A 14,056-nucleotide genomic window follows, 5' to 3' on the forward strand; every position below is an offset into this window, starting at 1 on the left:
ACATCAAAATAAACACAAGTACTAGAAATACACGGGTGCAAGTACAAACATGAAGTCAAAGGACTCACAATCGTGCACAAAGAGCTGGTTATGTGCTCTGGTCCAGCATTTCAATGCCGTCCCAGCCCAAAGCTACAGTGTAACAAATCTAAAACATGGCGTACAAAAACAAAATTTCCTGCTGTTATTGTTTTAAAGTGGTAATAAATTAAACTTATATGTGTTCTTCTGTGGCAATACATTGCATAGGTAGCAGCAAGCTTCCTGTCTGATTTATTATGGCTTTTAAACAAAATGCAGCCTGAAGGGAGGGGTGATTGCTGGCCCCGCTTTGGGTCTCCATCTCCCAAAAGACTTTTCTCCACCCCCGCCTCCAGGTGGTAGAGCACGATGCTGGGCAATGAGTGCATTCAGCTGCCCTTAAGTGAGAGTGAGAGGCCGATCCCATGCCGGGATGTTTAACGCCAACAGACTCCTGGAGGGTTTCACACAAGAAGTAGTGCATTTCTCAAGCGATTAAACATCACCCTGCTGCAGAAGGCGTCAAGAGTACATATATATGTAGGACTTCTGTTGGTATCGGCACATGTTAAATACATCAACGTGAGAATGCTATGCACAAACACTCGAATATAGGGGGCCCAGTGCTCCCATTTAGTGTGCTAATGACCTCTTCTTATCTCATGGAATCTAATCTGACTGCACAACCAGGGGTTTGACCTCGTGGCATCACATACAAGAACACCACAGACTCTCACAGATGCATTAGGCACACTGAAGGCGCTCAGTCCTCACGTATAGCAGAAAACAAGCATAGCACACATAAAACAACATATTTTTAACACCCATTCATTCAGCAGAGCCATCGCTGGTTGCTGACTCAGGTTTATTTATAGTCATTTTCAGGCTGGTACTCGCCAAAGTGCTGGCAGACTTTGTGCCCCCTACTAAGTATCAGACCTGTTAAACAGCTTTTAAGCGCAATTTGCTTAGATGACAATACACTCCTTCCTCGCAGGACACATGCTGTCCCCACATGATTCGAATTAGTCGGGGCACCTTAGAGGTGTTGTGCTCATGTGTAAGTAATGAACGCCTGTGTACGCGAATGTTTGTGTACGTCTGTGTGCATGTGCTGCTTGAGTGTGCGTTGAGGGTGTAGGCGGGTGTTAATTGCAAACACCTGAAGCTCGTAAGCAGAGCTGCATTTAGTGACAGTTTGACTTAACAACGGCTGGCCGTGCTGTATCTGTGAGCACACAGAGGAGGCCCAGTGCTGCTGCCTTTAGGAGGACGCTGGAGGTAAATGTCCCTGAAGTGAAAGCCTGAGGGACATTACCATTTACAGTTAGTGGGTCTGCTGGCCTTCACAATACTTTACTACTTTTTTTTTTCCATTAGAGGAACATCTTTCAACTAAAAAGTGTCAACCAAGAGTTCTGCATCATTCTTTCCAACGCTGCTGCAGAGCTGCTGCCCCCTGTTGGGCTCCTGGCCTCATGCTTAGTGAAAGGTGAACACCCTGATGTGGAGGGCATGGGCACGGACTTAATGGCAGAAATGCCACTCATGCAGTGTGGTAGTTTGTGTCTCACACGCATACAAGCAGAAATACCTTGGCCTGTGATCCTGTTGGTAAGAGAATCAAATTTCAAGCGGTGAGAGTTGGAACCAAAGGGGAGAAGATGGTCTTATCTTACAGTGTCGCGTTGAGAGAGAGAGGAGCCCCCCCGCCCTTCCCGTCGGCCCCTCAAAGGCTCTGAGACGAACTCAGACTTGCACGACACACGCAGCATAGGACCACGTGTGACCACGACATGAAGCCCAAACCCTCGTCCAAGGACGCAAACAAATACGCGATACTTTTCATAAAAACGTGCAAAAAGAAGAAGAAAATAAAGCATTTATTTTCTGGAAATCCCTCCTTAGAAATAAACACATTTTTATAGAGAAATGTTAACAAGTCTGTGTTGAGCAATCAAATCGCTGAGACGTGGAAAAAAATAGATGTCCACAAGCATTCTATTGCATCAAAGCTGCAATAAACAAAATAGCCTTTTGTTTCGACAAAAACAAACCACCACATCTAGAGAGGACTTTAAATAGACTCCTGAAGAGCTGTTATGGATCGTATCAGTGCCAAAACCACTCGATTACGCAGCGGTTTACGGGATTTATAGGAAAATGAGGGGCAACGTGTGACACAATAATAAGATCTAATGGAGTAAAAACACCTCGTCTGCATTTCTGTGTGTGCTGCATATCTCTTATTTAAAAGTGCTTGGAGTGGAACTGCATTCAATAAATTTATAAATAATAAACCTAAAACCTAAATTAGCAGTATTAGTATCTCCTCTAACCCAGCAGGCAGCACCAACAAGCTTTTCTCAGCAGAGCACGCTTCTGGATGGAAAGCACAAAGTGTTGAAAGCGGGCCAGAAATTCCACTTGTGAATGCTTTCACCTGTTCTTATTGTTGCACAGCTATTCACACCCAGAAACACTGAGAAAGAAAAGAACAACAACAACAAAAAGAAGAACCATGCAAGGCAGTTTCCCAAATCTGCAATAAGCACCTTGAAAACTCTACTTCTGGCTTTACCTCTTTACACAAGAAAGCAAGAAAAGAAAGTGTGTCCAAGCAGGAACTGTGGCCAGATTCCACTTGAGTTTAAAAAAAAAGAAAAACAAAAAAACAAAACTGGAATGTCATGAATGCCAACTTCAACACACTCACACATCCTGTTGCTGCTAGCCAAAAGATTTCTGTCAATAAAGAACAGTTTCCCCTTTAAAAGCTCAGCCCAAATGCTCCGTGTAAACCAGCACTGAGCAGCAGCGTACTCCAGCTGATGTTTATGCATCACTCTTGGCACGCAAGTTGCGCCAAACTGCAGTGTAATTAGAAATCAAAGAAATACCTTATATCTTTCTTTAATTCAGAGGGATACTGGGGGAGTGTGTGTGTGTGTGTGTGTGTGTGTGTGTGTGTGTGTGTATCATGATGTGGATCACACCCTGTTCCCCACACCAGGAACTATCACTGGCCCTGTAATGAACACCACACGCCAAACGTGGCCAATCTTGGCACAGGACTGCTCCATCTATTAAAGTGGCATAAGGCCGAAAGGCTCAGGGATGGACATCCCAGTCCCACTGATCTGTCCCACTGATCTGCTGAGTGTTGAGCTCTGCGGGCCCTACCCCAGGCTTTAGGGGGCTGTAACCCTCCAACATGCGCACACACATACACACAGACATAGAGTCCGAGGGGGGCTGCCAAAAGCTTTTGCGAGCTCAGTCGTTAACGTTTACCTGAGAGTGGAGGGTTTTAGTGTTTTGCTTATGTGTTTTGGTAGGTGGCATTTAAGGTACAGACACACAGGTACCTGGAGGACAGGAGCACTCTTGGCCAACATCCCTCGCTGGCCGCACTTTTGGCGTCAGAGCCACCACTTTCTGCAAAGAAAGAGCAAATTCCAGTACGTTATAAATATGCATGAATGCACTCAGTTGCAAAATAGTACCGTTACACTAACTCTAACAGTTCCTTGAGAATGAGATTTCAGTTTAATTTAAATGGGAATAAATTGGGATTAAGAGAACAAAATAATGTTCTCAAGATATCTAAGTAACAGTTATGAGATCATGATCTTTCTGCTATTATATGCAGCTCCAAATGAGAAGAGTTTGCTTAATTTCTTTTCCATGTGATAACATTTTAGTTTGGTGTCTATCATCAACGGTTATGTCACCCCATAAAGCGCCGCAACCGCAAACTAATTGGCCAGCTGCATGTTGCCTTTCAATTCCTAACACTGTGCATTAACTGATTTTGGGGTGGTGGTGGGGAGGCAATTAGGGTACAACTGCCAACGATTGCCAAGTCTGCCTGCGCACACTACACATGTTCTGCGTTATTGCGCAAAGTTTGGGCACGGGGAGCAGACATCCACACGCATAGCACATGTATTTATCAACGACAATCACTGCGTATCCACAACAGACATGTACCTCTTCCACGAGCTTTCCTATTGGGGTGCTCAACTCTGACAGTAGGGTCCCATCCTCGTTTACGAACGCCCTTTTCGGGTGTTGGAAGATAGACGCCTTGTCCAACTCCATCTGCAGTCGGTTCTCCAGCTGATAGGTCTTCAAGCTCATCAGAAGACACACGGTGATGGAGCTCATCGACATCAGCAAGCACAGAGCGATGGGGAAACCTGGCACCCATCGCTGGCTCCGGGACTTGGGGGTACACTGGCACACCGGCTTACTTTCTCCGATAGAGTCGCCGACCGTATCCATGGTGCGATCCTACTTCTAAGTCCTCTTGCTGAACAGAAATGGCCAAAATACTTTGTTGTATTTGGCGTTGTTAAAATATAAACCGTATTCAGGCTCCTAGTTCGAACTTAACGCACTCACTTACACTCCGCCACAGCGCAGTGCGCTCGGGGTTCAAAGCGCTGACTGAAATTAGTCCTGGAATAAGAGGCAGCAGCGGCGCGCACCGGGTTTGCACCAGATGGGAGTAATCTGGATGCCGCAGAAGACGCGCCTCCAGACTTCCAGGACGTTTTCTGTTGAGTATCCTACATGCACGTGCAAGTGCAACTGCCCACCTAAAAGTTGCACATTCAACTAGTCGAGATGCGCCCGCCCTGAAGACCACGTGGGAGGCTTTAGATTGACAGCTGTAAATGAAACAGATTTGGCTGAAATAATTGAGATCAGTCAGGAAAATCCGGGTTGGTTCCTGTGATTTAAATAAAAATGAATATATTATAGTAGTAAACTCTTCCAAGCCAATGCAGTCCATTTTATTTAAATGAGAGCAGCAGCAGAGGATGTTCAGGAGATATGTGGGCGCTGAAGGCTTGTTTTTGTCCATCTCTAATACAAAACAGGATCATTTACAAAGGAGAAAAAGAACCTGCACAGTCTTTAGTGCTGAACCAGTTACGGTCCTTTAATCTTAGAGGATAAAATCATTGCTTTAAAAAGGCCTTTTAACTAGTTTGAGATGTAAGTTGATCCTGTAAGTCTGACAGTGATCAGGGTTAGGTCACACAGACAGGCTGAAATCCTCGAACAATCTTCACTTAATATTCCCCCCTTTTATTAGTAGGACATCGCGCTAAGACGGACACGAGGCTCTAGTTCAGCTCAAGCTGCTACAACGAGCTCTAGTAATAATGGCCTCAGACTGTTTAAATTTTTCAGTATTTTAGCTGTTTGGCGCCATCATGAGGACATAGGCAACTACTGCAACCCATGTACAAATCCAAACTCAATAGTTTGTGATCCGTTTATTGAAAATGTATTTCACAAAAATTTACATAACCATTCAGTGGGAAAAAAAAACGAAACAAAAACTACAAAACAAAAAACAAGCTTAGTACTATGTACAAGGATTTTCTGCCCCAATAGTTGTGTGTTTTATTTTATTTTTTTAAACATCAACCCTAAATAAATTACTTAAGACACTTAATGATTAAGAGATTCTCAATCTGTTCATTCACCAATGACCTATATCCCATTGCAAAGAGAGAACACTGACAAATCTGGACTTCAAAAAAAAAAAAAAAAAAAAAAAAGTTCTTCCCGTACATGTTCAGAAAATACAATTTAAATTACATGAGCAAATAAATAGATATCAACTATGGTGGGTTCATTACATCACAAATGTCATCTATATGAATATAATTGGTTAACAAATGAGACGAAACAGTTTTCAGGGCAGGACACAGTGTAGTGGGGCAGTGGACTGATACAGTCAGTTTATCTACACCTCTCCCAGAGAGGCAGGAAGTGGAGACTGGCCTGAGACAGCCAGACTAACTGAGGTCACATGCCAGATGTCTACAGGTTCAGGAGCTGTCTTTTTTGCTGCTGTTGCTATTATTACTGCTACTGCGCCTGCTTCTGCCCCTGCTCTTGTGGTAGCATGCGAAGAAGGGGTGTCGGAGGGCTTGCTCAAGACTGAGGCGCTTAGCTGGGTCATACTCCATCATCTTCTCTATCAGGTCAAAAAGCTGCTGGTGGTCTTCGCGCTTTGACATCATGTAATGCTGATGACATAAAAAAAACAAAAACAATGACAACTGTTAATCAGTTTCTATGGGTTTGTTACTAAAGCCATTGTTTATTGCTTTACAACAACCAATATTTTCCAAGTTAAAGAGCACAATCGGGATAATTTGACAGAACCGAGAAAGTTGATTTTAACATTTTTCGATAAAAACACGTCTCCACCTCTGACTTACGGTCTTCTCCATCAGTTATTCTTACCTTGAGGGGTTTGCAGTGTTTCTTGACATATCTCCCAGCAGAGCTATGTACATCCCAATCCAGCTTGTTCCTGTGAACATATCGCCGTTTTCTGCAGAACATTTGTTTTTAAAGTCAATTCATTCCACATTGTCAATTCTGTATATAAACATGCATAATCAAAATTTATATAATTTCTAGTTCTAAGTAAGTAATTTTAACAAACAGCTTTTTCAATCAACCCTTACTTTGTTTTCTCCAGGAGGTTTGTAGGAATGGGGCCCAGGACTCGCTCCATCATAGCAAGATGCTCTTTGCTGTCATGTGTCTGAATGAGGAAACAATATGACCTGAATTAGTTCAATGGCATGCCAAATAGCAGGATTGTGTATCTGCCATGTACTGTTACCTACCTGGAAAAGAGTACTTCCTAGATAATACTCAATGAGTATGCAGCCTACACTCCAGACATCGCAGGAATGATCCCACCCTAGATCTGAAGGACACCATGTAAAATCGTTTAGTCACCACCCCAGGGGTTGTCTCAAGCTTCAGCACGGTGCTTTAAAAACAGCTACTTACCTAAAATAACTTCAGGAGCACGGTAGTGACGTGTTGACACCACAGAGGTATGATGCTCGTGGTCATATGTGGCGTTACCAAAGTCAACAATTTTCACATCTGGATTCCTCAACGTTCGTTCATCTCTTTTCTGAGAACAAAATACAACCGTAAAGCTCCCACAGCTGCTCCCACATACAATATTTCACCTTTTACCAGTACTTGATATCAACAAAACCTTACCATTTCACGATTGTACTCCATATCATATTCTGACTCTATGAAGAGAATATTCTCAGGCTTCAAGTCTGTGTGCGTCAGCTTGTTCTTATGCAGAACTGAAAGACAAGATCACATTTTAAAAAACAAAACAATTTTAACCCCGATCTTTTATGTTAACTTGCTGAGCTTTCTGCACACAAACAGAGCAAGTATTCATTACTTACATTGCACAGCTCGAATAATCTGGTAGGCCATGTGTCTGATGTGGTCAATGGGGAAAGGTTGGAAGTTGTTTTCCTTGAGGAAATCGTATGTACTGAGCCCAAGCAGCTCAAAAGCAATACAAATGTGACCGTTAAAGTCAAACCAGTCCAGCATATGAACACAAGCACTTAATGGGAAAGGAAGGAAGAGAAGATGTTAATATACACAGCATGTAGAGCTATATAAATCTTAGTATGTTGTCATCGCTGTGTGATAATAACTTACTATCGCCTATCAGTGTCGAGGGAATTCAGCTGTTTAAGGACCTCTACCTCAGACAGAGCTGCCTCTCGGTAGCGGTCTATATTTTTAATGATCTTCAGAGCCACTCGAGCCCCATCACTGAAACAAAAGGAAATACAAGACTTTATATTTAAACCTAAAAGCATACAGCAGTAAATGACCACATTACATTAACAGGAACATTTTTCCTTTTCTTTCCTGATAGTACTTACTTTGAATGATCAATGCACTCAGCGACTCTCCCAAAGGCTCCCTCTCCTAGAGTACACACAATCTCATCTACAGAAAATAAAGAGTAGAAGTTAGACACTTAGCAATGACAGTAGAAAACTGACCTTTTGGTGGTTCACTGCCTGATGTTATATTGCTCTGTTTAGCTACACTACAGTAAAAGTCTTCTTAAGACTGGCAATAAACTCAGCAGTAAATGTAACACTGACAATCAATGTCTAAACCAAAAATGTAAGTCTACTGGACGAAATATTTCAGCCTCTAAATTAATGTTTGGAAATAAAAACCAGACAACAAGAGAGTGAAAGAGACAAAGTGTGAACAACAGTAGAAAGAAAAGGTATATAATTCTATACATCTCGCTCTTAGCATGTCTCCACTGTGATAGATGAGGTGACCCTCGTCATCATCCTCAAAACTCCTGGATCTTTTCCTGCGGTGATGGCTCCTCCTCTGCACCGGAACCGCCGCAATCCGCCATCACACCAATAACCCATCAGCCAGCCAGCACCAGGCCACCACAATGCGACATCGCCATTCATTCAACCGGACCAAGGGGGGGAGTTGTAGGGGTGGATAGATTCAGCCCGTTCAGTAACACCATCAGGCGAATGGACGGAAGGACGGAGCAGCCAAATTCAAATTCAGCCCCGTCAGAGAAATTGGGCGGCAGCCACCACATAGTGTGTGTTACAGAAGAAAAACATGGCAACAAGATTTACAGATGAGAGACTTTCTCAAAGTAGTACAGAAAAAAAAACTAAACTTGATTACAGTCTTTCTACATGTAGCTCTTTTTAACTCTTCGGATACAGCTTTACCATTTACCATCACGTCAAATGACTGCCCACTATGATCACAGCAACAAATAATGAGTCCACTTTTCTCTTGCAAAACTACACTCACAATCCATTACTTCCCGAGTCCCCCCCCCCCCAAACGTTTCATTACTGGAAATCATGCTTAATAGTAAGGAGTAGGACACACGCACAGATACAGAAAGACAAAGAAATGGGTGTTAAGCATTGGCTAAACACCAGTGGTAATGATCCTTTCATCTTGGTGGTATAGATAGGAAGGGGCGGGGGTAGAGAGGAGAAGGAGGTTCCCGTACCGAAGAGGACATGTGGCGAGAGTGGCTCCGCCGGCGCCTTCTATCGCGGTGCCTACGGCTACGGCTGCTTCGCCTGCTGCGATTGCTACGTGCAGAGGACTTGCTGTAGTGGTGCCAATCGCGGTCTCTCTCCTTGCAGTTGCTTTCATGGCTGTCCTCGTCACAGGCCATGTCCCAGCTATGGTCCCTTTCTCGAGAGTCCAGTCTCTGGTTCAGATTACGGGTCTCTAGGTAGTGCCTGCAGTCAAACAAACGAGAACACAAACAGATGAAAAGCACGCATAAGGGCTCAGGTAAGAACAGTCCAGCTCCTTGTTTGTGATCAAGCTCTAAACTGAAGACTGGATGTGAGAGTGCTAATGATACGCTTATCGCCTGACACTCTATCCAGGAGCCTTTTATGTAACATTTGGAATTAGCAACCTACTGGTTTACAGCCACCAAACACCCCACATCCTGTTCAATAAGGGGTTCAACTAAAGAAAGCAAATTTATTTATAGATTCAACAGAAATACCCCATTTGCAAGTTGGCAAAGCAACATGTAACACCACACTTCTGGGCATTTTTTAAACATTTATACAGCTTTTCATTGGCAGCCCAAGGCATGTCCTCTTAATAAAGCATTCACCTTGACAGAGAGCCACATTGGCAGAGTTCAAGTGCAAAACATTGATAGTTGATGGTGCGAAATATAATCTGCGATTCCACACCTGTGCATCTTGGAAGCTGGTAGTCAACACCTTCATGGTACCATTTGAGCCAATAGAAAATTGAGTGTTAGGAAAATTCCATTTATTCCTTGCATAATTGTTTACTTGCATATACACTACCTTACTCGCCATTTCCTCAATAAGGCTGAAAGTTTCCAGTAACTTGGCGCAAACTCCCACCTAGCATGTGATTTTAGCACCTAAGTATCTAAAAAAGACCAAGAAACCTTTAGAGCCTTAGCACCCTGGTGGTGTCAAGTGTCTTCCAAATGAAGTCTGCCTCTCTACAGAATTAAAATTAGAGTAGATCTGGAAAACATCTAATGTAACCTTATGAATCCTCAAGCATACTCACAAAAAGCTGGGAACAGCAAAACAAGTCTCCAACCCACTTTACTTTGAGTTTTGTGTTATTGAAAGGAAAAAAAAGAAAAAGAAAAGAATACTGACAGTTTAACGTGCACATTTAGAGTGTCACACACTGTCCATGAAGGTTGAAACGCAGTAAACATGACCTTGGTGGACACAACCTTGGTGAACACATTAAGTAAATGAACATTGAGTTTAAGGTTTACATAAGTGCTCATTATCCATTTGTATTATGGAGTATGCCTGTACAAGACAAAGGACCCAGTGTGTTCCAACAAGCTGAACAAGCAGGGCAAAGTAAATAAACCTGTCTGCAACAAGTCACCTTCAAGTACTCCACCCACAGTCAACACCAACTCCCATGCTCATCAAAACAAGAGCTTACAGGGCTTCTAACGCAATATGCCAAACCATTACTTCCAGCTCTAGATTGAAGCAGACACCATTGCAGGCTTTCATTCAAATTGGCTCAAGTTTGATTAACGTAAGCTGTAAAAAAAATAAAATGAAAAAAAATCCTGTGTACAATACATTCAGTATGCATGCAGCTCAGCACCTACTTCTCTCTACCAGCAATTACAGAGACAGTGAAGACTTACAGCATTACAAAAATATATTTGTCCGTTATGAAAAAATAAACCAATATAGATTAATACCAATTTATGGGCCTTTAGGGGTTTCTACACATAAGCACGATTTGTCCACATACTGCCAAGTAGTCCTGGTATTTAGAGCCATTTGATAAAAGAATGAATTTATATATCATATTGGTGGAAGGAGAAAACCTCTGATGGACACCCTTTTATTTGGAAATGCAGGAAAAACCTTTAATGGTTTGTAAATATACTGCATCAGCCACATTGAGCAGGCCATTATTGGTTACTTGCCCCATATCGTGTTTTTGTGCTTCTCTAAGCGGCACAAATTGACTCATTAAGTACTGGTTGAAGGTACATTCATTTTTATTTTTTAAATTACAGTTTATTTGCACAGTTAACAGTTTTTCCCCAGTGTAACACTGTAACAACTAGCATTTTTTGTGCCAAGGTATGTACTGGTATTTTTGGCATTCCTGCTGATCGAGCTTCAAGGTTCAGGAGCTGTATATTTGGTTCTATGTTCAATTTGTTTTTTAAAGACCACTGAATGTTTTAAAGATATCAAAAATTTGCTATCAACTGTTGCAATCATGCAATGCCAGATTATACAAACAGCCTTTCCACAAAACATAACTTCTGCCACTAGAGGTCTCTCAAAACAATAACATCCAGTCTGATGACCTTCTGCAGGGGATTATTTTGTCTTTACAAGTCTTTCCAACATGAACTTTGTTCACAAGTGAAGTAATGTATTACGGGTTTTACTCATATTGGGTGTCTGACCCAACTAAACCTATCATACCAAACATTAGCTACACCTTTTGTTGCTAATATTTGACACAATTGACAGGTAAACCAATTTAAATGCAGTTATGCAGAATAACAGTATCAGTTTCACTGGGTTTAATGATTGTTTGAAATATGTGGGATACTAGTAAATGAAAAAAACAACACTATTGGACCTCCAAGACATGTTATAGTCAAACAGTTCCACATTAAGCTGACATAAACCCTAAACACAAGCTCAGAATTTGAATAGGTATCCTATAAATGCTGACATATATTTACCCCTCGTAGGTCTTGTGGTGTCGGTGAGTTCTTCGAGATTTGTTTTCTCTTTCGCTGCTGTGTGAATCTTGCCTCTTTCGCTTACGACACTCCATCCTCTCTTCCCAGCTGTACTCATCGAGCCAGATGCCAGGGGAGCGCATTCGCTTTGAGTGGCGCATCTGGAAGACATGATGGGTAGATAATTTTAAAAAAGGAAAACAAAACATGTCAATTGGGTAGAACTAAAGTCTACTGAAACTTCAGAAAGTGTTAAATCTGATTATTTATCATCTAGTGAACTGCATCCTACTGAGGTCATGGTCACATGACCTCAGCTACAGGATAAACAGCTTCCTAGAAAGAGCCCTTATCCTACTGGCAGAGATCCAATACCCTGCATTACACGTGAATGAAGAAATTTAAATTGTAGCTGAAATGCAAGCACTAATGACTAAGCAAATAATGCTGAAATCATTAACATAGATTTAACATTTTAGAACCTTAATAGGAATTTCATTTATAGAAAATTATTTGAATATGTTCTGAATTCAGCTTACAGTTATTAAACTTTTTTGTTCTGCTCATGTAACACCCTACCCACAACAACAGCCACATTAGCAATCTGATCATAGGACACGAGGCTTTGTGACTATTATAGCCACATTTTACGCAAGCTGTTCGGGGTAAAAGACAAAACAGGTAAATGGACAATAAGAAAACTAAATTTAGCCTAGTTTAAGATATCAAATATTTCATAATATGTTATGTTTGCTAGGTAAAGACGCATTAATACAACTGCAAAGCCCCAACAAACAAGTTATGAGGCCTAACGTGGACGTATGGTCGACGTTTTGACCCGGTAACCGCAAAGGGCCTTTAAGGGCTCCATGTTGTCCATCTACCACCTGCGCTTCTCCGCTTGTATTTGCACAAACTGTAAGAACTTTCAGTCAAACACAATCTGAAGCTTTTGCTTATTGCTTGTGTAAAACTGCTTAGCAGTGTAGGGATAAAGCACACGGTAGCTGTTAGCTGCAGTTAGCTTGTTATGTACACGTCGAGTACTTAAACCACCGCGAATGGTACTTTAGCAGGCTAATTTCATTGAAACAAACATTACATGATTATCTGATCGTACTTAAGAATGACTAACATTGTAGAAAGCAGCGCATCATATTCTGTTCAGCCAGTTATAACATTTCCGAGGAGGTGGAAGGTAATAATCAGACACGCAACTTCCATGTTAGCAAGGCGTCGACTCTTGAAGCTCATGAGCAAACGCCAGCAGTAAAGACGCCCAATGACTGAAAAAACCGGACCAAATTAGTAATTTTCAGAGACAGGGGAATTCGTCTTACCTTTATTTCACAGTTACAAGTTAGAAAGCCGATACTTTTGCGGCTGTGTGGAAATATACGAACAAAGAAAGCGGAAAAACGGACCGTCCAGCCGTCTTCAAAAATGGCGACCTTCCGTAGAATCCGATGGAACTTTCTAAAACACATTCCATGACGCAATGCACAATAACGACGCCTATCGCAATGTCTTCTGGGACTTGTTGTTCTACGCTGAGTCTTTCAGACGGCCCTCAGACTTTATTCTATTTTATTTTATCTTATGTTTAAGTAAGATGTTTAAGTATATGGACTATATTGTGCCTGCGCCTTATGATGGCTTACCTACTTTATACATATTTCTTTTCTCTTACAGATTTGACTTATCTCTACAACTAAGCTGACCACTCATTATGTTTGTGGGTTGTTTTTTTTTCTTGGTTTGTGTGTTTTGTTTTTTCTGTGTCTGTGTGGGGGTGTGGGCTCTGAAACTCTCCACATCTCTCTTGTACACTCAGGAACTGTTATCTTGTATTCGTATTATTAGATTGGACCCTTTCTTTTTTCTTTTTGTACACCCACTGGTACTAATATAATTATGAGGTGGGAGTGTATGTTTCATATTGTTTTATGTTCTTCAAAAAGAAAAAGGCATATTGTTCAATTTGTCTTTTGTAAAAATGGATGCAGAAACTTTAATAAAAATATCTGAGGAAAAAAAGAAAGCGGAAAAACGGACCGTACAGCCGTCTTCAAAAATGGCGACCTTCCGTAGAATCCGATGGAACTTTCTAAAACACATTCCATGACGCAATGCACAATAACGACGCCTATCGCAATGCCTTCTGGGACTTGTTGTTCTACGCTAAGTCTTTCAGACGGCCCACAACGAATTAGTTTTCCTGAACTAAACAAAACATTTTTTATGATCATAATAATTGTATTACTTAAAGAATCCAATGTTAAATAATAAACAGCTATTTCATGGTGTTTTTAGTATCTTGCCTTACTTACTAGAAAATAATTTTATTTTGACATTGCAGTAGGAAAAAACACAGCATCTTTCAAATGTTATATACCCATA

The 14,056-nt window shown here is 41.6% G+C and overlaps 2 protein-coding genes across 2 annotated transcripts in view; both read right to left on the minus strand.

Annotated features, from left to right (window-relative positions):
• The window catches only part of LOC146717541 (uncharacterized), a 131,830-nt gene extending 127,200 nt beyond the window's left edge, over positions 1-4,630 (minus strand). The window contains exons 1-2 of the mRNA XM_085477795.1: positions 4,015-4,630; positions 3,390-3,459 (exon numbers count right to left, since the gene is read on the minus strand). Of these exons, the coding sequence (XP_085333921.1) occupies positions 3,390-3,459; positions 4,015-4,308 (364 nt within the window). The 5' untranslated portion in view covers positions 4,309-4,630. The remainder of the gene's footprint in view (positions 1-3,389; positions 3,460-4,014) is intronic.
• Positions 4,631-5,297: 667 nt separating this feature from the next.
• Positions 5,298-13,158, minus strand: LOC146717542 (dual specificity protein kinase CLK4-like). The gene is made up of 13 exons (XM_085477808.1): positions 12,997-13,158; positions 11,657-11,817; positions 8,909-9,146; positions 8,151-8,247; positions 7,776-7,842; positions 7,546-7,662; positions 7,281-7,447; positions 7,078-7,172; positions 6,856-6,985; positions 6,687-6,769; positions 6,522-6,601; positions 6,295-6,385; positions 5,298-6,074 (listed from the first exon to the last, which is right to left on the minus strand). Exons 1-13 carry the CDS (start codon positions 13,141-13,143, stop codon positions 5,874-5,876), a joined length of 1,674 nt encoding a protein of 557 aa, XP_085333934.1. The 5' UTR covers positions 13,144-13,158; the 3' UTR covers positions 5,298-5,873.
• Positions 13,159-14,056: the final 898 nt, after the last annotated feature.

The sequence above is a fragment of the Copadichromis virginalis genome, linkage group LG2 (genome assembly GCF_057382275.1).
Source record: "Copadichromis virginalis isolate Kocher_CV1m ecotype Utaka linkage group LG2, C_Virginalis_male_GT1.1, whole genome shotgun sequence".
NCBI classification, from domain to species: Eukaryota; Metazoa; Chordata; class Actinopteri; order Cichliformes; family Cichlidae; genus Copadichromis; species Copadichromis virginalis.